The 24,447-nt window shown below is 33.7% G+C and overlaps 3 protein-coding genes across 4 annotated transcripts; 1 reads left to right on the top strand and 2 right to left on the bottom strand.

Annotated features, from left to right (window-relative positions):
* The first annotated feature begins 426 nt into the window (after nt 1-426).
* On the top strand, nt 427-3,407 carry LOC130720749 (50S ribosomal protein L21, chloroplastic). The gene is made up of 5 exons (XM_057571443.1): nt 427-795; nt 1,302-1,382; nt 2,025-2,126; nt 2,209-2,283; nt 3,162-3,407. Exons 1-5 carry the CDS (start codon nt 490-492, stop codon nt 3,246-3,248), a joined length of 651 nt encoding a protein of 216 aa, XP_057427426.1. The 5' UTR covers nt 427-489; the 3' UTR covers nt 3,249-3,407.
* Nucleotides 3,408-3,997: 590 nt separating this feature from the next.
* LOC130718730 (uncharacterized membrane protein At4g09580-like) lies at nt 3,998-7,594 on the bottom strand. Its single transcript, XM_057569354.1, has 4 exons — nt 7,070-7,594; nt 6,329-6,599; nt 6,052-6,222; nt 3,998-4,550 (listed from the first exon to the last, which is right to left on the bottom strand). The coding sequence occupies exons 1-4, from the start codon at nt 7,318-7,320 to the stop codon at nt 4,419-4,421; spliced, it is 825 nt and encodes a 274-aa protein (XP_057425337.1). The 5' UTR covers nt 7,321-7,594; the 3' UTR covers nt 3,998-4,418.
* A 3,139-nt stretch (nt 7,595-10,733) lies between these two features.
* LOC130721371 (NAC domain-containing protein 30) lies at nt 10,734-15,437 on the bottom strand. 2 transcript variants are annotated; one of them, XM_057572161.1, is made up of 4 exons: nt 15,020-15,437; nt 13,503-13,674; nt 12,579-12,854; nt 10,734-11,996 (listed from the first exon to the last, which is right to left on the bottom strand). In XM_057572161.1, the coding sequence occupies exons 2-4, from the start codon at nt 13,660-13,662 to the stop codon at nt 11,449-11,451; spliced, it is 984 nt and encodes a 327-aa protein (XP_057428144.1). In that variant the 5' UTR covers nt 13,663-13,674; nt 15,020-15,437; the 3' UTR covers nt 10,734-11,448. The 2 variants fall into 2 exon arrangements, with proteins under 2 accessions (XP_057428144.1, XP_057428143.1); XM_057572160.1 differs by having other exon boundaries at nt 13,503-13,677; nt 15,020-15,436.
* Nucleotides 15,438-24,447: the final 9,010 nt, after the last annotated feature.

The following is a 24,447-nucleotide window of genomic DNA, read 5'->3' as shown; positions in this document are numbered from 1 at the left end:
CACCATCCACCATCACCTTCACCTCCTCCACATTTTCCTTTTTCCTCCTCCTCCTCCACCACTCTCCGCCTCTAATGTTTCCTTTCCTTTTGTTATTTTTTAAGCAAGTGCCCTCTAAAAAAAGGAAGAAAAATAAGGTACATAGGGTCTTTTTATCTTTTATCTTGATATGATATGCGAGCCTTGAAATTAGCCTCACAAGGCAGTCGATATATCATGCTAATAAAAAAAATTGAAAAATTCCAAAAAAAATGAAAAACTAATGATGCTTGTTATTATTTTTATTTTATCTTTACAAAAGGTTCATATAAAGAATAATGATTCAAAAAAAATTACCAATTTTTTTACTCTAAAAAATTACCATTTAAAAAATAACTAATGATGCTTGTTTTACCTTTTGATGATGAACAATAAAGAGGATAGAAAGAGATAGGATAACTGGATATGCGTGACACTCTGTGAGAGTGAGAGCTCTCTCCAACACCGAAAATGGCTTCTGCAACTGCAATCGTTTCCACACTCTGCGCTTCTTTCGGAACCCACTGCACCATTTCCTCCACCTCCAAACCTCTATTCTCTCAATCTTCCACTTCTCGCTTCCCTTCTCATTCCAACAAGCTCTCTTTACAACCACCCACGTTCACCCAGCGTTTTCCTCTCCTACCCCTCCCCAAGGTCTCAGAATCTGCGGTTGCTGAGCCGGAGATTGATGTAACGACTCCTCAGCCTGAAGCTGGCGAAATTGTCCCGGCGCAGCCTCCTTCTTGGGAACCGGGTCTCTTCGCTGTGGTCATGGTTAGTACTTAGTTACTCCTTTTTGTTTTTTGTTTTTTGTTTTTGAGTGTGGATTGGGTGACCCATTTGGCTGAATTGTTGAAAAGTTGCAAGGTTTAAGTATACTAATGTAGTTAGTAATGTTCATGATTTTTTCTCAGGGTGACCTGAATGAGTTTTAATTTGAGTGATTGCTTGTGTGTTTGTAGATTTGTGGCTACTCCATATGGTTTTATCTATTGCTGATGTTGACCCTATGACCATAAACTGTTGTTTGTGCTGTTGTTAAGTAGCTAGCTTTGAGTATTTCCTTGATTAAGATGATTTTAAGGGTGACCCTTATGAGTCTTCTTGGTGATTGAACATGTACTTGCAATTTTTTTGGCTGCCCAAATGATTTTAATTATTGTTTATGTAATTTTGGTTTGTTGGATAGGCAAATGGGTACTTGTTTTTCCCCATTCTGGGGTTTGTGCAAATTTTATCTTCTGTTCTTGTGCTTTTGAACATTTTTTTTTTCTGTTTAGGTTGGCGGGCGCCAATATATTGTTCACCCCGGGCGCTGGATTGTTGTTCAGAGGCTGAAAGGTGCTAAGGCTAACGACAAGGTTTGCATATTTTTCTTAATTTCTCCCATTGGACACATTGCCGTTCATGCTTATTTCAGTCTTTCTGCCATAGTTATGCATCATTCCTTTCATTCATTCAATAACTTTTTCTGTATTAGTTTATGATCATCACCAACTTACTATCACCGCTTTCTCCCAAACATTGCTGCTAAAATTACAGTATGGTATTTTATTATTCGGTAATTTGTTGTCACAAGAAAATGTATCTGTAACAATTATATGTTAATTCATTATATCAAACTTCGGGTTCTCCCATACGACTCAATACAGAATGTTTTTGGGGTGGAGTGTGAAGTTTAGTGACTAATGATTTTAAAAATATGATCCACTTTCAGAAATGAGTTCTCTGTGCTCCCTTCTCGTTTTCATAAGATTTATTATCATGAAAATCTACCTGATCCTTATTAGTGACCTAAACTATGGGTTAGGATCTGTAATTTTAAGGGGTCCAACACAAAAAGTTATTTTTAAGAAATTTGGCCTAAAGATGGGGAGATGAACTTAAATACTACCAGTTAGTGGTGACGCCTGATAAAGTGATCACATTTTATGAATATTCTCCATAACTTCCAAAGCTTTCAATTTATTGGTTAATTAGATTTAGCTCTTTCGGATCTGCAGATTGCCCTACAGAAGGTTTTACTGGTTGGCACAGATACATCTTGCTACATTGGGAAACCAATAGTATCAAATGCTGTGGTATATGCTACGGTGGAAGAACAGGTACACCTCTTTCTTGTTTCTCTTCCTGCAAGAAGCTTTTTTTAAGACATCGTCTACCTTAACTGATATGTTTCTAATGCAGGGTTTTGACCCCAAAGTAATTGTCTTCAAATATAAACGAAAGAAGCAATATCGCAGAACTTATGGGCACAAACAGGTACTAAAGTTGTTTTGTTTTACTTATGCAACCAAATTATTTATCAAAATGTTTTTATCGCAATCAGTATGTCACTTTATATGGCTTGGGAGTGGTTGGGAATTTATTGAAAGGAGCTTCAAACTAGTGAATCCATATTGTGTGTGTATTGTGTGTGCCTTTGGATAAATGTGTTCTTGGCCAAAATGTCATCAGTCATTTCCTTTCCTTTTCTAGTTATTGCTGGTGAATTTGAACATAACCAGGGATGAAAACAATAAATACCAGTATTGCCTTATGTGGTTATGCTCATTGCATCCGTCGAGCTTCTGTCTCATCCTGATGTTAATTTCTCATCTTTTGTTAACCATGGTTTTGCATCACCATGAAAGAGTTAGGAAAGGCAAATCTCTATCATTAATTCCATTTTGCTGTTGTCCATAGTTTTATTTTCAAGAGAGAAATTAAGCTAAATGCAAATGAGCTTATCCCTCTTGTGGACTGTCCAAGCTTTCAAGGAATGCAGAAGCAAAATAATAAAATTTGCTTATCTTCATATTTATTTCTTGTCATTTGAAGCATCTTTGGCTGAAATCAGAAATGCAGTCATACTCACTTCACCCTGCTTTTTAAGGTGGCTACAATCACATCTAGGATGGTTTTACCGATTATACTGACTGATGCAACATATTACTTGGCAAATAATGTTATGCAAATTAAGTCATGCAATGATTTATCCGAATCTGATATAAAAATTCAAGCAATGTCTCACCAAATAAACCTTATTAGAGATTTGTGTTTAATGTTTGGCTTATTTCTTGAATCGTTTGAAATTTTGTCCTTATGTTCGAGTGCTGACATTGTTTATGATGTTTGATTTGGTTTTCAACTTGTGACAGCCACATACACGTTTACGGATAAACAGCATTATGGGCTATGAGAACTATCCTAAAGTTACGATGGATGATGTCAAGTCAGAAGAATGAACATCTAAGTGCCAATATTGTATCTTCTTCCATCTTTTATTATAAGCAATCGTTTTGCCTTTTTGCTTTGATGAGGAATGTAGTGGCTTAAATTTTAATCAAGCTAATGTATGACTTAGTACTCTGTTTCCTAATACATTGCTATTTTTCCTGTCTGAAGAGCTTGTTAGTTCGGAGTTGTTACATTTTCATTTCTCTTTATCTTCCATGAAAATATTAGTCCCTATAATCTAAATGGAGCAGGAGATGTCCCTTTAAAGTGAGTTTATCTGTGTAGTGTTAAAGTAATTATGCTTTTTTTATAATTTTATTTAAAATCGATTATAATTTGAGTCACTAATTTAAAATCCCTTCCATGGAAAGATGCATGGTCATCAGTCATGCATATATTTTTAGAACGAGAAAGATCTTGATGACCATTTATAAGGACATTTCTGAATTGCAATAGGTTCAAAAGTCAAATTACAAGCACTTCTGTCCATACATAGTTATACCTAACAAATAAATAAGTTGATACTAACTTATTAATTTCAGTGTGATTTAGGTAACCTAATTTTGACACTTATGTACGTATATAATATATTGAAGCAATGATTTGAAACTGAGAATACAATCAACAACACCTCGTTTCAACATAAGTGCTTTGAAAGAAAAAGAAAAAAAGTGCAGTAATTCACTGAGTTATGAGATTGAGCATCAACACTCCACCCCATGAACAGTATAAAAGTTCAATCCAATGACAGGAAGAGTAATAGTTAAATTTCTCTACTATAAATAATGAATAAAGAAGCAATAGTACAATGTAAACGTTTGTTCGTATTTGGTGTAAGACACTTCAGTCACAACATAGCTCCTGAAGTCATCATTGTTACATTATACGTAATTTAAGTGCTCCACCAAAGCCTGTGAGCCGTAGCTGCATAATTGATCATCACTGAGCTAAATCTACCCTCACTCTCTCCACAAGATCAAAAAGAAAAGTGAAAAGAAAAAGCTCCACAACAGAAAATAATACGGAGCATATACCAATGTTTTAATTTAGTAACAATAAATCCTTTTCTAATATCTTGGCTAACCATTGTCCAATATGATCCACTGTCTTCACAAGTTAATTTAATGATCACATGACTTGCCTTTGACAAATGAGCAAAGCTGCGCCAGCACACAACTTCATTCATAAACTCGCTTCCTCTTCAAAAGTGTTGGAACTATGGCCACACAGCCAATGAGGAAAAGTACTGATAATGTCTTAAAATCATATAGATCCTTAACTGACTTTAGATCCCCAAGAGCAAGGCCAGCCTGGTTAAACAAACCATGGAGACGTCATGAGAAGAATAAAAGACGCGCCGCAAGAACAACGACCACAAAAATTTGAACAAACCAGAATAGAAGATACAAAGCATTTTCATCCATGAGTTGGGAATTATAAGAGAATGAAAATCCATGATGATTAAAATCTAACATTATAATACAAGGAAAACAACGTGAAAACCATTTTAATATATGATCAAAATTAATCCAGTTCAAATGGTAAGAGAAACAAAATATGAGCAATAAACAATGGAACCTTTCTCATCACTTCACCACCCAATCAAGCCAAATCAGAGAAAGCAAAGGAGTCACACAAAACACATACTAAGCCAACGTGAAAAAGTGGATTGTGAAGTTCTCTAATATAAAAACTACACTATACAAAATTTACATGAGTTATCCTAAACCAACTTAGTACTTCTTCATGATCAAGAGTGCAATACTTCCCCTAACATATTCATCCAAAATGATGTGCCCTCTCATTGTGAACATTACCGCTGTGATTTAAAATCCCCAATTTCCTTCAAGAACAAAACTGCAATGATTCCCTGAAAATTGTTTGCTAAAGTACAACCCCATATTCTCCCTGAGAACTTAGATTCTATGACAGAATGGAATGGCAAAGAATGCAATGCAATGGAATGAAATAGAATAGACTGCAATGGAATGAGACAGAATGGAATAGAGTGGGATGCAATGGAATGAAGTGGAATGCATTCCATTTCCATTTCATTCCATCCCATTTTAAACAAACAATGGAACCTATCATCATTCATTCCATTCCACCCCTTCTTATCACTCCAAACATAGCCTTCACAATACTTGTTTAATTTTGTTTTACTCTACTTCTTCGGTAAGTAAATATATATGTATCATCTATGTCTTCTCAAATCTCAAATATAATATTTGCATACTTGAACAAAAATTACCTCCTTCATACAAATGTTGAAGTGTTGAACTGTTTCTAGCATATATTCTTTGTAAATATATCATTTATCGTGCCTTTGAATTAGTTTTTTTTTCTTGCTTAAATTGGAATATCAGGAGAAATCAACATTTCCCTGTTAATATTTTCTACTGCTACATTTGCTAAATTGTCATTTGCAAAGCTTATGAATTAGGAAAATATGTTAATTCCTTAGTCATTTGAAGATCAATGTTGCTCAACTTAAGTTGATGATCATCCAATAAATGTTGTAAGAAACATTCACAAAGACCCTCCATCCCTCTTTTCTTCTTTGTTTCTCTTTTAGTAAGAAGAAGTTACTATCTTAAACTTCAAAAGTTAAAAATGCCAAATTTGGAAGTCAATAGTAAAACATAATTAAGGCATACATACAACAGGGGGACTAACTAAATGGAGCTGAAAACACAAAATAACTATAGCACAAAATATGAACACTTGGATTAACATAATATCAAAGTTCAGAGAAAACGGGAAACAGTGATCTATTGTAAATAACAGTAAGATAGCCACAAAGAAGCTTACTCGGACAGTAATATACGAAGCTGGAATAAGACCGACCAATGTTGCCAAAAAGAAGATATGAAATGGTACGTCAACAATTGGAGATGCCAAATTGATGAAAAGATTTGGCAATGTTGGGGTCACCCGCAGAAAAAGCATGTAATTCAGCAGCTTATCCCTACGCTTTGCGATCTAATTTAACCACCCAAAGAAAAGTAATTCAGATCAACGCTTAACACAGTTGATGCCATAACATTACTACCTAGATAATTTCCAGATAAACAACACAAAGACAAACCTCTGCTTGGAAAAACCTTAACCTTTCCGGCCACAACCAAGAAACTAAAGGCCTTCCAATCAACTTGGACAATAAGAAGCATGAAGAGGCTCCAGCAGTGGCATTGAAAACAACCAACATTATCCCTCGAACAACTCCAAAAAGAGCACCAGCCAACAAAGACATGAAGATTGTTCCAGGAATCATAAAAGTCTGCATAAAGATGTAGATAGAGCAGTAACCAAGAATGAACTGTGCAGGATGATTATTAGCATATGCTGAAAGATGTTCTCTGCAAAACAAACAAACAAACAAAAACATGGTAACTACACACATTAAACACAAAGCATAGATTTTCATTGTCACTAATATAAAAACTAAATTGGAAAAAAAAAAGTAACTACACTGCACAATGCACATTGATTGAAAATTTACAACTCAAATCCACTTAAGAACTCAAAATATTTTATAAGAACAAAATAAATAAATAAATAAACTCTAGGAACAAAAGAGTCACATCACATAAGCTTGTTAATAGCACGCTATAGCGCTATAGTGTAGCACCCCGGGGCTTCATCGCTACTCCACTATTCACCGCTATTTCCCACTATTGCCCGCTATTTGCTGATATAGCGCTCGAAATAACGTTTTTTGGGCTTGCTGCTACGCTACCCGCCATTAACAACCCTAATCATTTTTTTTTGAAAAAAAGGATTTTGATGATTACTGAAAGGAAAACCTAAGAAGGGAAATGGAGGGTACTTGAGTATGCGAAGATCGGAGAGGGTACGGGGCAATTTGAGGTGGGCGGAAGCGGTGGCGGGCATGGTGAGGTAAATGCAGAAGATGCCGGTGGCGAAGACAAAGAAGACGGCGACGACGGCGGCAAATTCCCACGTGTTGAACGGGAGCCTCTCCAATTTGGGCTTCTTAGCGGAGGGCGAATCGTCCTCCAGCGCTGCTTCCCCGTTCTCTTCATCCCTCAACACCGTCACGTTCCTCGGCGCCGCCATCTTCGTCGGCACGGCGGGTGGGATCTAATCCAGTCACCGCGATGATCCCATCGTGGATCGGAGTGTGATAATTGGGTGAAAATATTCAACAAGTTGAGATTTTTATTCCTAATTCGTATGATTTGGTGGAAACCCTAAGATTTGGGGATGGAAGAGAGAGAAAGTGAGAAATGGTGGATCCTTCTGATAAATTGAACTCCAAAGCAGTTTTCTTTTTGTTGTCTGAGAGAGAGAGATGGGGAAGGAGCTTTTTGAACTTGGAAGTTGGAATGGAAGAAGTAAGTATACAAGTTTTGAATTAACTTATATTTAAAAAGTTAAGTGTTACAATCAAAATTAAAAAAAATAACAAAAAAAAAATTCCGAATATTTGTGAGACTAATCTCTCGTTCAAGTGTCAGCACACTAATCGATAGAGAGCCAACCATTGGAATTTTTTTTAATCATAAGAGTTAAGGTGAGAGTCAAATCCTAAATATATCGACAAACAATATTCTATCATCTATCTATCAACATAATTGTTAATTAAAGATTAATTTATGTTTAAGAATAATTGTGAATCATTCACACTCACATTATGTTCTATCCCATCTACAAATGCATAATTATAATTTTAACTATTAATTTCTTAATTAATAATGATAAAAATTGACTTTAATGGTAAAAAATCATTTTATTTTATATGCTATGATAAATATGAAATTATATAGTACTTCCTTCGTTCCTTTTTAAGTGTCATTTTACCATAAAACTCTCCAACCAAGATAGTGGATTGTTAGAGGGTTTTTTCCCATTCTACCCTCTCACATCTTAATCATAAAGTCATAAAGCTCTCTAACCAAGATAGTGGATTGTTAGTTTTTTTTCCACTCTCATATCATTAAACCATCTACCACTCTCACCTAATCATAAAGTCATAAAACTCTTCATAGTTATTGAGATAGGAGAATTTTATGGAAAATGTGAAGTTGAGTTATTGAAAAAGTAAGGGTATAATTGACAAATAGAACCTTAAAACATCAAAATGACAGTTAAATAGGAACAACAAAATTCTTCTAAAATGACACTTAAAAAGGAAGGGAGGGAGTATTAGGATAGTTACTCTGATGTGTATGAGAAGAACATTAGTGAATATACCTTTTATAGATTTTAGGCTGAGTGGATATGCCATTTTTTTTTGAGCAATTGCCATTTTTTTTGTCAAGTTAAGGTTTTACTAGAGCTGGGAAAACAAAGTCTCCAACTGGACCACGCAGCTCGACCCACAAATAAAGCCCACAAGCCACCTTACAAAAAAAAATTGGGGGATTATTTTTACACACTTCTTTTATTGTTTACACACCCTAACACCTTTCTTTTCTCTTAAAATTTTAAAACAAATAGGTATGCAAATAGTAAAAGAGAAGCTCTAGCAATTCATGTGATTGTGAGTCATGTTAATTAGGAAGTGAGAACCACACTTTTAAATTTTAATGGATCTCACATGAATTTCAACCAATGGATAAAAGAGAGTTGAAAATAGTGTTGGAAATAAGACTTATAACGTTATTCATAGTAAAAATGGGTGGGCCAAAAGTAACCCAAAGCAAACTGTCAGGGGGGGGGGGGAAATTAGTTGAAAATCAAGTCACCTTGCGTTTTGTGTGTTAATTATCACGTAAGAATAAGGTAGCCTTTGGAAACCAAACAGAACGGGACAGAACAGAACGGAACGGAACAGAATAGAATAATAATTGCATGTGTTCCGTGTTTGGTAAATGCAAAATGGACAGAACAGGACCACACGATTAATTACATATATGTCTCTATCATGTTTAATGTTTGAATAATGCATAAAATAGATTAAATAGAATAACTTTTTCATATATATTATTGTGTACAAATTAACTTGTACCTTAAAAAATTATTTTTATCTTAGTTTATAATAATTTTTTTCAAGAGATTTATAAATTTATGAATAATATATGCATAAATGTTAATTATGAATATAGTTAAACGTGTAATAATTTTATAAATAATATTATTTTATTTTCCTGAAAAAAGTGTGGTACTTATCAATTTAGTTACATAAATCAAATAGTTATATTATTTCTATTTATAATTATATAAATTAATGATAAAACTCAAAATAAAAAATTAGCAAAACAATAAAACGTAAAAATAGCGTAAACGAATTTTCTTCAAATGAACTAGAATTTGTTCTTCATATTGATATTGATATCTGATGATGAGAAAGGTAATCTTATGTGAGAAAATGAGAATAAATCACGACCGTTAGATCTAACAATCAATAGTTAAGATTAAAAGAATTTAATGGTCATGTGATTGTCACATGATCACTTAAAAAAGTCACATGGCTTAATGTTTTAATCTTGACCGTTGATGGTTAGATCTAACGGTCGTGATTTATTCTCATTTTCTCACATAAGATTACCTTTCTCATAAGATACATCCTCTATATATATATATATATATATATATATATATATATGCAATCTCGTTCCAGATGTTAATTGTGCAGCGAATTAGTGGTGAAAAATAATAGTGATAGGAAATTATGTTATGTGATGATGAAGAAAACATAAGAGTTAATTGAATTGATAACGAGATACAGATAATAAATTTGGGGTCAATTTTGTCTTTTGATTGAGTGTTCTGTTTCGTTCCCTTCCGTTCCACCCTTTTTTATGGAACCAAAATGTCCCGTTCCTGAAGCTTCATATCCTGTTTCGTTCCATCTCAAAAGCATGACAAACACAGAATAGAACCCATATGTCCCGTTCCGTTCCGTTTCCATATGTATACCAAACGCTACCTAAGTGTTTTAAACCGACCTATTAGACCACTATTAGGCTCAAGAAGCGTCGATCTTAGCTTCATCAACAAATTATGTTAGTCTCTCGTCTCATTTTTTGTAAGGAAGCGTTGACATGGTGCATTAAGTAACACGTAGGCCGTTAAATTTCAACCAAATATTTCATTTTAGCATTCAATTTAGTTCCTACACCAATTTCACTCTCTTTCCCTCATCCTAAAATACCTTGAATGAAACAAACTCAATTACGTTAGTCTCTCATCTCCTTGCTATAAGGCAAACTTAAGGAAACATTGACATGACGCGTTAAGTAACATGTAAAACCGTCAAATGTGAACCAAATATTTCATTTTACCATTCAATTTAGTTTTTACCCCAACTTCACTCTCCCCCATCCTTCGCCCCACCTCCCCCACCCTTCTCTATAACGTGCTTGATAAAATGCCTGAAAGAGAATTGCTTTGGTATTGTGTATTCATCCTTCTCACATGTATCACACTTAATAAAAAGCATGCATTTTGAATATTTTTGAAATGATAAACCTTGGTGTTTGGTGTGATTGACCATGCTCAAGTCAACATCAATGACACAATTAAGCTGCTCTCTCCATTGCTTTCTTTCTTTCACATTAACACTAATCGATTGGGGTAGGGTCGACCAAACTACGTGGTCCTAACTCCTAAAGCTCTCACAAACTTCAAATGATGAACAGAAATAGCATAAAGCAAATTAAGTAAGGCCACACTATGCATGAAATAAAGAGAATTTACATTTATAAGGTACATAGCCAAGACAGTGAAAAGTTAAACTTAGTACCAAAAGAAGAAAAAAGAAAAGCTTTGTCTTTTAATTTGAACTCTAAACCAAAGGAGAGAATCACTCTTCAAGCGAATCTTCCTTTGTCAAGAAAAAAATTATAGAATTCCATCTTGACATCTTCTATATAATGAACAACGTCAATCTTCAGCAACTTCTAAATTAACTTGTGGTAAGACAAATGGAAGATATTATGAATCCATCATCTTACTTAATGCGTGTATGCTTGAAAAATCATTCTACAACTGACTCTGAAGCCAAAATCAATTATGAGAAGAAGGTTCTTTGAGCAGCTTCGGGATGTAAGAGTTGATTCTGAGAAAAAAATAATTTGATTCCAAACACGCTATTTTGACTCTGAAGCCAAAATCAATTATGAGAAGAAGGTTCTTTGAGCAGCTTCGGGATGTAAGAGTTGATTCTGAGAAAAAAATAATTTGATTCCAAACACGCTATTAGAGACTTTATTTATTGGCTAGTGGATGTTGACACTCAAGTTATAAATCAGGAAAGCATCCTAGGACATGATTAGGTTGATTTTGAGGTTGTAGCTCATGGCCATGGGGAACCATCATGGGCAAGTTATGTGGATGTGAAAAGTAATTAGTGGTATCTGTAAATTGTGAAGTGAACAAGCTGTCCAAGCTTTTCCAATCAATGCCAACTTGTCCACTGTTATTGCTCCTTTCATCACTGCAATGATCTTCATTTGTTGTTAGGCCATTAAGACGTTGTTCATTGAGTGCTAAACTTGCAGTGGGGCTATCTAGTTGTGGAAGCTCAATGAGTTGTTGTTTGTCCATGACAGTTTGGTTAGGTAGAAACGGTTGCTCTGAGCTGAAAGGGTGGCTACTATAACTCGTGCCTTCAGCAGGATGAAGAACATTATTAGTTTCGTTTAAAATATCTGTAATTGATAAGGGCCTTGTATAGCTTTGATGATGATGGTCTCTGAAAAACTGTGGTTGGTTGGTGCACCATGACTCAAAACCTTGCCTGTGACTTGGACTTGGCTTTCGAAATGCTCTGCACACAACCCAGCCTTCTTCCTGCAGTAATTAACTACTAAGTTCAGTTTTTGATGACTATATAATGATATCAACAACATAAGGAAGAGACAAGTAATACATGTAATATATGGGGTGATATGATAAGAAATGATAGATAGAAAGAAAATTGGTGTACTGTGTGTACATATCATACTGTTCACACAGTGTGGAAAAAAACATTATTGTTTTTCAAAATGTCATGCTTGCCTTGTCTTGCTACATAACTTATGAAACAACTATTGAAAAGCATGAGCTTTTTCGTTTGGAAAATTATTAATAAACATTTGCATTCTGAATACATCTATACAAAAATACTTAAAGTGAGAAAAAAAGTGAAGAAATAGAAGTAATGAATGTGATATATAATAAGAAAGAGATATAAAAAAAATGAGGTATGTGTGTCTGATGAATGTTTGCATTATTTGTATGTCTCCCTACCATTATTGTTTTCTATGTATAAAATAAAATATTGGAAACAACCATTAGATGAATTTGCTTTGCTAGTAGCACATGTATATGTAGACAATAATTAAAATGGTTGACAAAATTCAAGATGAAAAACAAATTGTATAATTAACTTGCCTGTGGAGGGCCATGTTCAGAGGTTTGATGCCTATACTCATGCATGATCCAGTCAGTTTTCCTCCCATTTGGGGCTCTTCCTTTGTAGAACACCAGGGTCTTCCTCATCCCTATTATTCTGTTTTTGGACATCACAGCCTTGTCCCTTCCAGTTGCTTTCCAGAATCCAGCAGCAGTGGCCCTGTTAGTTCTTGTCCCTGTTGGATATTTCTTATCCTTGTGGCTGAAAAAGTACCACTCGTTCTGTTGCTCGTATCCTAGCTTGCACCTATCTGCACATCTCAAACAAACCACATCATTTGTAACTAAAATGGCTTATCTCTTGCATCATGAGGTTGATATAGGTATAAATAAAGAAAATGATTCATGGACACGCATAGTGCATATACCTAACATACACATGAGTGAGAAAGGAAAAAAAGAGATAAAAAGAAAAATAAAGCGTTTGTTGGTTAATTTCACTGTTTGAATGTCTAAATATTATATTATTGTATAAATATTCAATAATCAACTGAAGTTTATCAAATTTTCAAAGTTTTTTTTTTTTCTCTAAATGAAAGTCATAAAAACATACTCCCTCCGGTCCTATTTATAAGCATGAAAGAGAAGAAAAATCTTAGTCATTTTTATAAGAACCAAATGAAAGTTTGAGCTATATTAATTAATTTTTTCCAATGATGCCCTTATTAATTCTAACTTGTAAAATGTGTCTCATTAATTATTCTCTCTCTTTTCCACTTTCCAACACTAATAACAAAGGGTAATTTTGGAAGTTCATTTTAATTTAAGACAAATTTAATGCATTTTATCTAGTTTAACTACATTTATTAAACTATGTGAATTTTTTTTTTGTTGCTTATAAATAGGACCGGAGGGAGTAGATGTTAGCTACATAGATTGCATTTTGGTAATTGCAATACCTTGTATGTCCCATGGTTCTATTTTGTAGAGATCGACCTCAACAATAACATCTAGATCGATTTTCAGTGAGTTTATCTTCCTCTTGAGGTAATACCCCACAAGCTCCTCTTCTGTTGGATGAAATCTGAATCCTGGAGGCACACATGATTCCATATCCATTGATGATTATCTCTGCTGAAAGAAGCAAAAGAATATGAGTCATCGTGTAGGAACAATATGACTATTTATGTATGAAAGTTTTATCTTGTTTCTCTCATGTGTGAATAGAGAGAAAAAATATCAAAATGTAGAAAAGGCTCAAATTCTTTTGGGAAAAGCCTAATGGTAAAGGCACATCAATTGGTAGATATATAAACATTAAGTACAGAAATTAATTCAATGGATTAAGGACAAGTTGATCCACTTCTCTTGCTCTTTATGAAATTGTCATTATAGTTTACAACCTTATAGCTCTAAAAATGTCTAGGGCTGAGATAGATAGTAGTAATCATGATGGTGAATTGACGATGATGCAACTTTTGTTTTGTTTTTTTGGATCCACCAATTGTGCAGCATGTGCAATGAAAAAATTGGCAGACAATGAGTGGAACCCACCATTAATAAAAGGATTTAACTAAAAAGATATGTAGGGCTATTATTAATCCTCTAAGAAGCTGTTTTTTTATGCATGACATGAGGTTGTGTAAAAGAAGTATATTGAACACAAAAGTTGGCCGAAAAGCTTGACTTTGCTGTCACAAGCATGTCACATTTCTTTGAGTGCAGTGCACTCAGTCCCAATGCCTGCAGTGTTGGTGGTGGAGAAAGACTTGCCTGTTGAAAATATCCTTGATCAAGAATCACCACCACTCCACCAGGCATAGCACATAGCTTAGCATGCTATTGCTAGATAAAGTTCCACTCATTAGCATGAGCTTATTTCAGATTTTTTCCAATGACACAATCACTTACCAGGGCTCTTAAACCTGACATTTAAGGCTATGTTTGGACACTAATACAAACAAACTGTAACACTTATTTCAAGACAAGTGAATGGAAATCTTCTTATGAGTTGGGATGAAAGGTTGTTCGGATCGCACTCAACTGATATTCAAACACACATATCAACCCAGGCTAATACTAATCATTGCTTTAAAAACTTTTTCATTTCTCTCATGGTAATGGGAGAAACTATTTAATTGATGGGTTGAAAATTTTCAATCTGGGATCATGATATACACCTCAGTTGGCAAAAACCAGAACATTTGAAACTTGGATTGGTAGCTTATTTTTAATCAGAAATCTAATAAATATGTGTAAAAAACATTTCAAGTCCATAATAGACATGGAAAAACAACACATGAGAAGTTGGAGTTCCCTTTGACAAAACCCACCAAAGGATTTATCAAATTGTTTCAAGGTGGTGGTGTAAGATTTCCCTTGACAAACTATTGAGAAAAAGAAAAGAGGAGGAATAGAAATAATTCTTACACTATATATAAGGACACTAAATGCATATGCTTAAAAGAATACTCACAGAAATCTGGGTTAATGTGATCTTGTTCTTGTTGAGTCTAGGCACTGAAAGAGAGAATAGAAGAGACAGGGAAAAGGAGAGAGAATTAGTGTGGTGTTGTTGGACTGTAGTCTGTAAGGTGAAGGTGAATGTTTGTTTAAAGAGAGGAGTGCAGCTATATATATATATGTATATAAAGCATGTAAGTAGAGAAATCAGAGAATGTTGTATGGAAAAGAAGCAGAAGATTAATATATATATATAAATAAATAGAAACATGTTGTAGATGAAGCTATTGATTGCGCGTGGGGTGGCAGATAGATGGGAAAGTTCTTTGTTTGGACGGCGTGACACCAAATTTTCACGCCGCCACCCTTCCACCGTTATATTGCACCCTAAGCCTAAGCCTTTTCCTTTCCACCACTTTAAACAACAACTCATCCACTCTCTCCTGTGTTTTGATTTAAGTTTTAACCAAATATTGATACATAGACATAGTGCTTGTAGACACTCGACAAACACTTCATTTTCCGCTCTCCTCACAATTGAGGTTTCACAATGATGTATGCACTATGCGGATATTTACATCTCATTTTCCTTATAAATTTTACTTGCATTATACATGGCTACTATAAACCAGCTATGGAGAGGTTCACACACAAAACAGCACAACACACAGTGTAATATGTCACATTCTCCTTTTCCTTCTCCCACAAATGAGGTTGAGGTTTCAGTTTCACAATATTTGTCTGTTTGGTGCGCCGTCCCTCCACATTTGGCACCATTCATCTCTTGACATGTGGAACCTTTATCAGCAGTCCAAATCAAAGTGTTAATCATTTCTTATTGTTTTCATATGCATACAACCATAGTTATCTTTGTAGCCCTGCTGGTTTGATTAAGCATTCTGCATACCACAAGAGCTCCACTAATCAATCTTTAAATTTGTAATAGGCCATCAACACACTGTTTAACAGGGTTTTTTACTGCCGCTAACATCAGTATTAGTTAAAAACAACCGCTAAATGGTATGTTGATTAGATATTTGTGGAATTGTATATGCAAGTAACATTCTCGTAGTAGCTAGTTATCAGAATATTGGAACCATGGATATATCCATGAGAATTCTAACTAGTGGAGTGAAGACATTAGACATATTCACTAGTTAATTGGAAGTGACACATTAAGCAATATCTATTTTCTTCAATTCAATAGAGTTAAACATGAGATGTCATTATTTAAGTTAAGCCAAACTTTCATTAATTCGATAAATAGGCCTGTATTAGTTGCTATGAACATTACTAACTAATGTTATGGACATTGCTCTTCAATAATTTCTTCTCATGGATTTGCAGTCTAAATCAATTCAGCAGTTCAGGTTACAACACCATTGTTAACAAAGTTCCAGCTACCGTGGATTGGATTACTGAGAAAGACTACATTTTATATATTATCCCTTGCTAAAGTAATGGTAACTGATACAAGGTTTCTTTGAGAACAATGCACTCTTTTCGTATATTATAAAATATAATGTAAGTGTATACTATACCTGGATTGTAAAAGGTCTTTTTGGGATTTATATTATGTGGATATATTTAATAATACATAAAGCAACATTAATTAATTTGTTCTATATATATCCTAGATAAGTTAGATTAACAACAATTGTACTTAACAAGGTATGTTGTCTTATTCAGATTGGACTCATTTTATAAAAAAAAAGCTGCAAATCTAGTGCACCATACCTGTTTTATCATATAATTTAAGAGTAGTGATCAAAAGCCGAAAGCTTGTATAGAAAGCTTAATTACAGTTTTACAATATATTATACCATAGAGTACCCTTTTTACACCCACTTAATTAATACAACCTTCTAGGAACTATGAACAGAACAGCAGTACTTAACCCAGAAACTAGTCACCTATAAACTAATTAAGTAATGGTTGATTTAGTACTCACGCTGATGTCATTTTGTCCCTACATATACTTGCTTACATATATTCCTCTCACTTCCTCAGTACTAGTCAGTAGTCATTGATCATTGTTTATTAAAAGTAAAACAATGTTGAAGCTTTCATTTGGTTGTTTTAATTACTTGGTTTTAAATTAAAATTGAGACAAGTGGGACCAAGGGTTTCTCTTTGTGGTCTAGCTAGTCTATCCAATTTTTAAGTTAGGGCGTTTTAAACCTACTAATTGCTTGTTTTCAGATGTAAAAAATATTTCGTGTACTATATTAGACACTTGCAACCCCTGTAATTTGTGGCAGTTTTGGACCCTCATAAACTACAGGCTGATTTGCTACTATTTTCATATTTGTCTTTGCTTTATAGTGTTGTTTGATGCATGATATTTTCTAACTTGCCTCTCCAATGGGAACTAGCTAAAAGTTATTTGAAAACTGATTTAGTGTATTTTTGTAGTTTGATTATGGTTAATTATGTTATTGGTCCATATATGTTGAGTGACGTTTGATTTAGGTCCATAATCAAAATAAAGTGGCAAAAACACATATGCATTTAGAGTAATATTAAACTTTTAGTCCTTATTGAAAATGAGCTTCGGTGGCCTTGTCATGTGAAGGTGATGTGCCCGTGCTGACATGATGGATGACATGTCAGTTGTTGGACTTCAATAATAAATTTTTAATTTTAGAGGGATTGGAAACTTGTTTAACCTACAAAATTAGATTTTCTTCTCCACCCATTTGAGAAATTTCATACCTAAAGTTAATAAAATTATATCATAATTTTTTTCAAGTTAATTATCTTTTAGTTTCCCAAAGTATTCCTATTCAGTAGCCATGAAAGTAATACTGAGATTCAGATATCACATTAACTCGGTAAGCTTCGCCTAACAAGTTTCCTCGATACGCACAGTCGATGGATTGAATCCTGTATAAGATGCTTAAGGAGCTTAGCTATCTACTAGTTGCACTAGACCATGGTTGCATTAATTAATTGAATTGATAATTATTACTAAAGAGTTAAGTTACACATTAAAATTTAAATAAATAAATTAATATGAATCAAAACTTTAATCCTTTTTCTCTTTCTTATTTCATGTGTTATACTATAATCAACATAAACTATATACTTAAAAAACAAAGGAGAATTTTAGCTCTCGAATATTTCAGTGCATATGATAGATCAATGTTTTTGGATATATACTTTTTTTAAAAGAATTTGGATAAACAAATAAAAATCACTGCTTCATCTAAAAGTCTCATGCTGTGGAGTGGAAGGTGCTATCATTTATATAAACGGCTATGCTCATTATATTTTCAAAGAAAATGAAAGGGTAGAAATGATTCTGTACAGTAACAGATTAATTATGATAATTATTAACCACGATAAATTACAGTCATTAGTCACTAACAAAAGTAGAACTTGTTTTTTTTATTAATCCACGAGGGGACCATAATTAAACTTATAGTATGTGAGAATCAAGCTACTAAAAAAAACTTCATGTGAAAACCAATATTTTATAATTTTTATAAAATTAATATTATTTTACTATTAATAAAATATATGGTTTGGTGGAAGTGTGTGCAATTGTGCATGTTCTTACTAATAGGAAAAGGATTTTAAATTACAAGAGCCACCGAAATATATGCGTTTTTCGTTTTATCATAATTTGATATGATCGTTTCCAATTATAGTTCTATGATGTAGTATTATTTTATTTAGGCCTAGTCTTAGGAAAATAATGTTATATATTAGACCAAATTATCGTGTCTGGACTCTAATGTAATTAATTTGGCGTTCTGGCTTTTATTTATATTAATTAGGACTATATAATATAGACCGGTGGCTTGGTTATATTAATTAATTCTAGGTCTACTATATGAGGAAAATAAGTTAGAAATTCTGATCATACATAATGCGAAAGAGAGGTTAAAGTAAAATTATGATGCTTTTAGACTGTAGTTACTCCAATAAATATCCATGAAAAGGAAAAGAAGTCAAATTAAAGTGATTTACAGTTGTTGCTAGCTTTCCATAGTAGGGAGAAAAAAGAGTATTAAAAAACAATCATGAAATAATTGTTAAGAGAAAAAATGGTCTTCAGTAGCGATCATAAGTCAACGCTAATTAATGTACAATAAATCGACACAAATGTTAAATTAGTGTTGGTATCATAACCGATGCTAATCGCATGAAAGCAAATGAAGCTACATTGACACTAGTCAAGTTGAGGTGATGCTAGCTATAGCTCAAATGATGTTAGCTATAGCTCGACGCAAGGGTTTTATTAATTGAGACCGATCAATGTTGTGAGGGCTAAGTGGCTAACCACGGCTTGGAATATTCTTATCAACAGTTTCACTCCTATAAACCTTATTAGGAGATGTCCTAGCTAGATGTGATTAAGCCAAAGTTTAAGTTTAATTAAGTTTTAATGTTTAGTTTTATAAAGTACTCTATATTATATCTATATTGTACCACTTGAACAAAAAGGGCACTCGTTCTCTGTGACAAAGGAACAAGAAGTTCAATTAAAAATGGAAAGCATTTTCTTTGCTTGTAAATGTATCTCATGTATATTTTATCTTGTGGTGTCGAGCACATTGCTTGTGTTGTGTATGAGCCCGGCCTGAAATTTTGTGAATTGGTTTATTAGCTTACAAACAACTGCAAAGACAGAAACTAAAGCTTTAAAGCCTGAAATCCAAACAGTAAGGGTTAGTTCATTCTAGAATCAATGTGTCTTATTTTTGTCATCATTTAATAACTTCCAGACTTTACTTTAGGATGATGAAGCAGAGGGAAACAAATAAATTAGTAATATATATGCGGAATTGATGATTGTTATAGGTCCCACTTGTGAACTTTTAGTTTAGGGGACCTACCAAGGGGTTCAAAAGTTCCTATTTCAAACCCCACCTTCAACTGATGCATGATCGATCAAAGATGAAAAAGAAAGGCTGGAAGAAGGCCAGCAGGAGAGTTTTGTTTCCATTGTGAAACCATACTTCATAGGGTTTTGAATTTTGATCAATAATTGTCATTTTTCTTAGTTTTTCATACAAGTAGATATATATACTAAGCTATAAGAAAAATGTTAAATATACATTATCGAAAGCTAATACTAACAAGAGAAGAGAAAGGTCGACGTTATAGCCAATTTAACATCTGTGTTAGCCGTTAGGAATGTTGTTAAATAACTCGAAGCAAACGTGTAAGTTGGTCGCGTACTAACAAGAGAAAGGTCGACGTTATAGCCAATTTAACATCTGTGTTAGCCGTTAGGAATGTTGTTAAATAACTCGAAGCAAACGTGTAAGTTGGTCGCGTAGCCGACGCTATCATCATTATATTAGCGTCGATTGTGTTGGCTAACTCTTAGATTAACACTATTGTGTCAGCCTAGTTTATAAAAAAATCAAATAAGTGTTACCAAATTGGTCTAGGTTAATGGCAATAGGGAAATGACTCATCAAACTTGTTTCAAATGCATTTTCAGGATGTGGTTGTCAATGTTTGTGTTCTTTGTAAAAGCATTTGAAACCGTTTTAACGAGTCTTTTCCCTACATCTAAACAATTTTGGAAAGATTTTCAATTCATCAATATCACATTATGTGGTACAGTTATTCAACTTTTTTTACAAGTCATATTAGTTCATCCACACCATAGATTAATAATCATATATATTGTAATAAACAACAAGGACAACATGTATAAATATCACACTTTCACAAAAATGAATTTTTAAGGCGAAAGAATGCATTGTCATATTATGACTTGTATATAGTGCTTTTAGTGGGGTGACGGGGAGACTATGTGAGGGGTGGTGGTGGAGTGACGAGCCGACAAAGGGAGAAAGGGTGAGAGTTTGATGGTGAATGGGTGGTAGATCCGGTGGCGGTGGGAGGATGAAGCGTTAGAGAGAGAGGAGGGTGAGGGAATAAGGGAGATGACCGATATGGTTTGAGTGGTGGAAGGTGAGGGGAGAGAGAAGAAGTTAACAATTTGACTTGCAGGGATCAAATTGATATTTATGGGTACTTAACATGCCACATCATCAAATCCGTTAATGTTAGTTATGAGGCTTCTTTTCTAAAGTCTTGTCTCTATGGATAGCAATTGAAGGGTCCGAAGCTAATGTAAATTTCATGTTTTATTTTTTTCTAAGTGTATTGCGTTGAAGTACCTCTTACCCTTTATATTTCTTTTCAATATATATTTCATTGCCCATTAAAAAAATATAGACAGTAACATTGACATTTGACCACTACCAACTGAGCTGAGGTCAAGAGGGACATTTAGTAAAACAGAGTCACGCAGAGCATGGAATTTTCCAACTTGTGAAGATTGCTTTGACATCTTGACTCACGCCTAGACTAATATTTTGTCCGTTATTCATAATCTAAATAACGCTCACCAGGCAAGGCATTCATTTGCTAAACATGACGTAAACAACATGTTAATCAGCAATAAAACAAAGTTAAAGATATGTCAATTGTGCAAAGACTAAATTATCAACATAGTGGAAGTTAATTATGGTCATAAAAACTTTATCAGCTGCATAATTGTCAAATCAGTATCTTCATAAATGTGATTCTCTTTCTTTTAAGATTAACCCATCCACACCTTCTTGGGCCGGTGCACAAACACAGAATTTTCAACGGAAGAAACAAAAGGTGAATTAAACGTTCTCGAAACCTTTACCACTTAACTAAAAAGATGAAAGAAAATTTGATACACAAGTGCTGTTCATCTACATGTAAAAGAATCATATTCAAGTGTTATTCATCTACATTTTGGTAGGGCTAATTTTCTTAACGAGTTATTTTATATACAATCATTTGAAACATTACTTAAAAAAATCATATATGTAACACTTGATTCAAAGCTTAAGGGTATAATTTTTTTTGTGTGTTAATTTTCAATTTAAGTTTTACAACAAATTAAGCAATAGTACTGTGGGTCCTGTCTCAAATTCTTATAGATCACAAAAAATCATGAGTCCAATCTGATAAAATCATCACAATGAGATATGATCTACCGACTTTACATTCTCCATATGATATTTTAATACAGTAATAATTGGCTAAGATAGATTTTTCATCTCTGATTGGCTCCATTTCACTATCATTTTCTTGAGGGGTTGCATTGTATCCATCAATCTTTGATTAAGAAATACTAAACAGGTTTGAAATTCTATTTTTGTCCTTAATTATTTCAGATAGGCTAGGATTCAAACAGTTAGTACACACACTACAACAACAACACAAAAAAGAGTAATTATACATAGCAATTAATAATTAATAATAAAATAAGATGAACAGAACAATTCTAATCATTATTATGGGCGCGTGTGAGAGGTTAACAACCGCAAATCTAATGCTAGATACTGTAACCAAAACTATATGAAAGTGACCGATTAGCCCTTGCATCAAGATCTTATGTTATTTTAAAAAAATCTTATGTTATCAATTAGTGTCTAATCTCTTCGATCTCTTCTGTCTCACCAATAAAAATAAAAAATTGTGTCATATTAATTAAATAAAGGCATAAGTAAGACATAGTCAAATCATCTAAATTCATCTAGTATTTAAGTCTCAATTTCACTCATCAAATTATGTCATGTCATTTTAAAACTATCAAGGTAAAATTATAATTGTCATACTTGTGCCTAAAAATATTAAATGAGGATAAAAGATTTTCATTGAAATGACAATTATAAATTTACAAAAGTAATAAATTCTGGCTTACATTAAGGTGGTTTGAATGGTAAGGTTGTGAGTTTGGGTTCACGTTTTAGTGTATTGCCAAAATTTGGTACTCTAGTTAATTGTTATTGGTCATTTGTGAGAGTTTTGTTCTCAAATATTGTTGTCTAATAAAATTTCATCTTTTGTTTAAAAAAAAAAAAACTTACATAAGTAGTTTTAATTAGTTTTTACCGGACCTAAAAATATTTAACTGGTATGACAGTGAATGAGACTCTAAATGCGAACAAGGGCTCTGCATTTCTGTCCATAGTGCTCCCCATCAAACCATTTGAAAGTACCAGTGCTGTAGCAATCTTGCTTCAAATTCAGACTGTAGAACTGAAGTGGGACAGTCATTACTCTTTATGTAAACACTTCAACTTCCACATGAAGCTTGTTAGTGAAACCTTGCTGAAATACAATTATGCAGACACTGCATGTGCAGGACTATAATGTCATTTTAGCCAATACATGAACTCATGTGTGTATATGCTCTGTCAGGACTATGATGTTCTTTAAGCCAGTACATGTGTGTGTGGGCAAAGATTAATTTCTGGAGTGAAAATTTCCATCAAGTAGTTAGTGTTCTGCATAATTTTATACAGTTTTGCATTTTGAAGATTAAAGATTTAAGACATTGTCTATAAAAGTAATATTATAAGGTCCAGCCACTTGATCATATTGTTAGAAATATGATATAAATAATTCACGTGTCTACCAATAACTTAAGCTTTTGGTACAAATTTTGTTCATGACACGATGTCAGAATTTTTACGACTAAGTGGTTAGAGTTTGATCTTTTATTAGCATCATTATTTCAATAAAAAAGCATAATCTGATGGGCTCTTATGTGAGGAATAATTATAGCTTAAGCTTTTGAGATGGTTGATTCATGACGATGATGGTAATATTTTAAAATTCTCCCTCTCTATATTGATATCGTAGTCTCATCAGTCATCATACACAGCTATTTTACAAAAGCAATTTTAACATAATGACCTAAGGTGTCCACAAAGGACCACCAGTAGATAGTTTTGTTGAATGAGTATTGCTATAATTCAGAGTTGTGAGAAGGACAAAAGAAGAAACAAAAATCCGGATTCTAGGTTTCAGTGCAAGCACACCAAGACTTGTGTGTGAACAAGATGCACAACTCATTGGCTGAAAGAGAAAAAGGCACATTATTATTTTAGCATGCAAAATAAGGAAGAAAGGATAATCATTGTGATATATATCCTGTTCCCTGATTTTATTCAATACAAGTAATGTAACAACAGAAAAGGGTCTTGCATTTTCTCTTTTGTTATTTCTTTCTTTATTCTTTTCTTTCTTCTACTTTTTCATAGACATAAAGGATTCATTCTCTCAATAAATTCAATCCAATTGTAGCCAAAAACCATTCACACACACTTAGTCCTGCTTCAAATTTTGATGCACCAGCTAGCTGTTAGCCCTGAGATATTAAATTTTGTGATTTATCTCACTAAACATAACAAAGTTCTAAACATGTTTAAGAGGGTTGAATAATTAAAAAGTAAAACACATTTGTGCTCAAATTTAGTCAACTTGAGAAGACATTAGCAAGTGATATTCAATTGAAGTCAAAATCTGTAGCAAGTGAGATTGATCATCAATTTGTCACTGTCATGGCCGGTAACCAACTTGTGTCAATGGTGACCGGACGGCACCAGTATCCAGTGATATGCCACCAGAGTGGTCTTAACAGGAACT

The sequence above is a fragment of the Lotus japonicus genome, chromosome 5 (genome assembly GCF_012489685.1).
Source record: "Lotus japonicus ecotype B-129 chromosome 5, LjGifu_v1.2".
Lineage (NCBI taxonomy): Eukaryota > Viridiplantae > Streptophyta > Magnoliopsida > Fabales > Fabaceae > Lotus > Lotus japonicus.
The sequence above is the reverse complement of the archived record's forward strand: the minus strand, read 5'-3'. Positions and strand labels throughout refer to the sequence as shown.

What these genes read in the sequence shown, in the direction of transcription:
- LOC130720749 (XM_057571443.1), top strand. Translation starts at nt 490, where the DNA reads ATGGCTTCTGCAACTGCAATCGTTTCCACACTCTGCGCTTCTTTCGGA. An exon ending in GTGCTAAGGCTAACGACAAG is followed by an intron (nt 1,383 to 2,024) that starts GTTTGCATATTT and finishes TCGGATCTGCAG; the next exon opens with ATTGCCCTACAGAAGGTTTT. An exon ending in ATGCTACGGTGGAAGAACAG is followed by an intron (nt 2,127 to 2,208) that starts GTACACCTCTTT and finishes TTTCTAATGCAG; the next exon opens with GGTTTTGACCCCAAAGTAAT.
- LOC130718730 (XM_057569354.1), bottom strand. Translation starts at nt 7,320, where the DNA reads ATGGCGGCGCCGAGGAACGTGACGGTGTTGAGGGATGAAGAGAACGGG. An exon ending in TCCGATCTTCGCATACTCAA is followed by an intron (nt 6,600 to 7,069) that starts GTACCCTCCATT and finishes TTTGTTTTGCAG; the next exon opens with AGAACATCTTTCAGCATATG. An exon ending in TAAGGTTTTTCCAAGCAGAG is followed by an intron (nt 6,223 to 6,328) that starts GTTTGTCTTTGT and finishes TGGTTAAATTAG; the next exon opens with ATCGCAAAGCGTAGGGATAA.
- LOC130721371 (XM_057572161.1), bottom strand. Translation starts at nt 13,662, where the DNA reads ATGGATATGGAATCATGTGTGCCTCCAGGATTCAGATTTCATCCAACA. An exon ending in AGAACCATGGGACATACAAG is followed by an intron (nt 12,855 to 13,502) that starts GTATTGCAATTA and finishes TGAGATGTGCAG; the next exon opens with ATAGGTGCAAGCTAGGATAC. An exon ending in ACATGGCCCTCCACAGGCAA is followed by an intron (nt 11,997 to 12,578) that starts GTTAATTATACA and finishes TACTGCAGGAAG; the next exon opens with AAGGCTGGGTTGTGTGCAGA.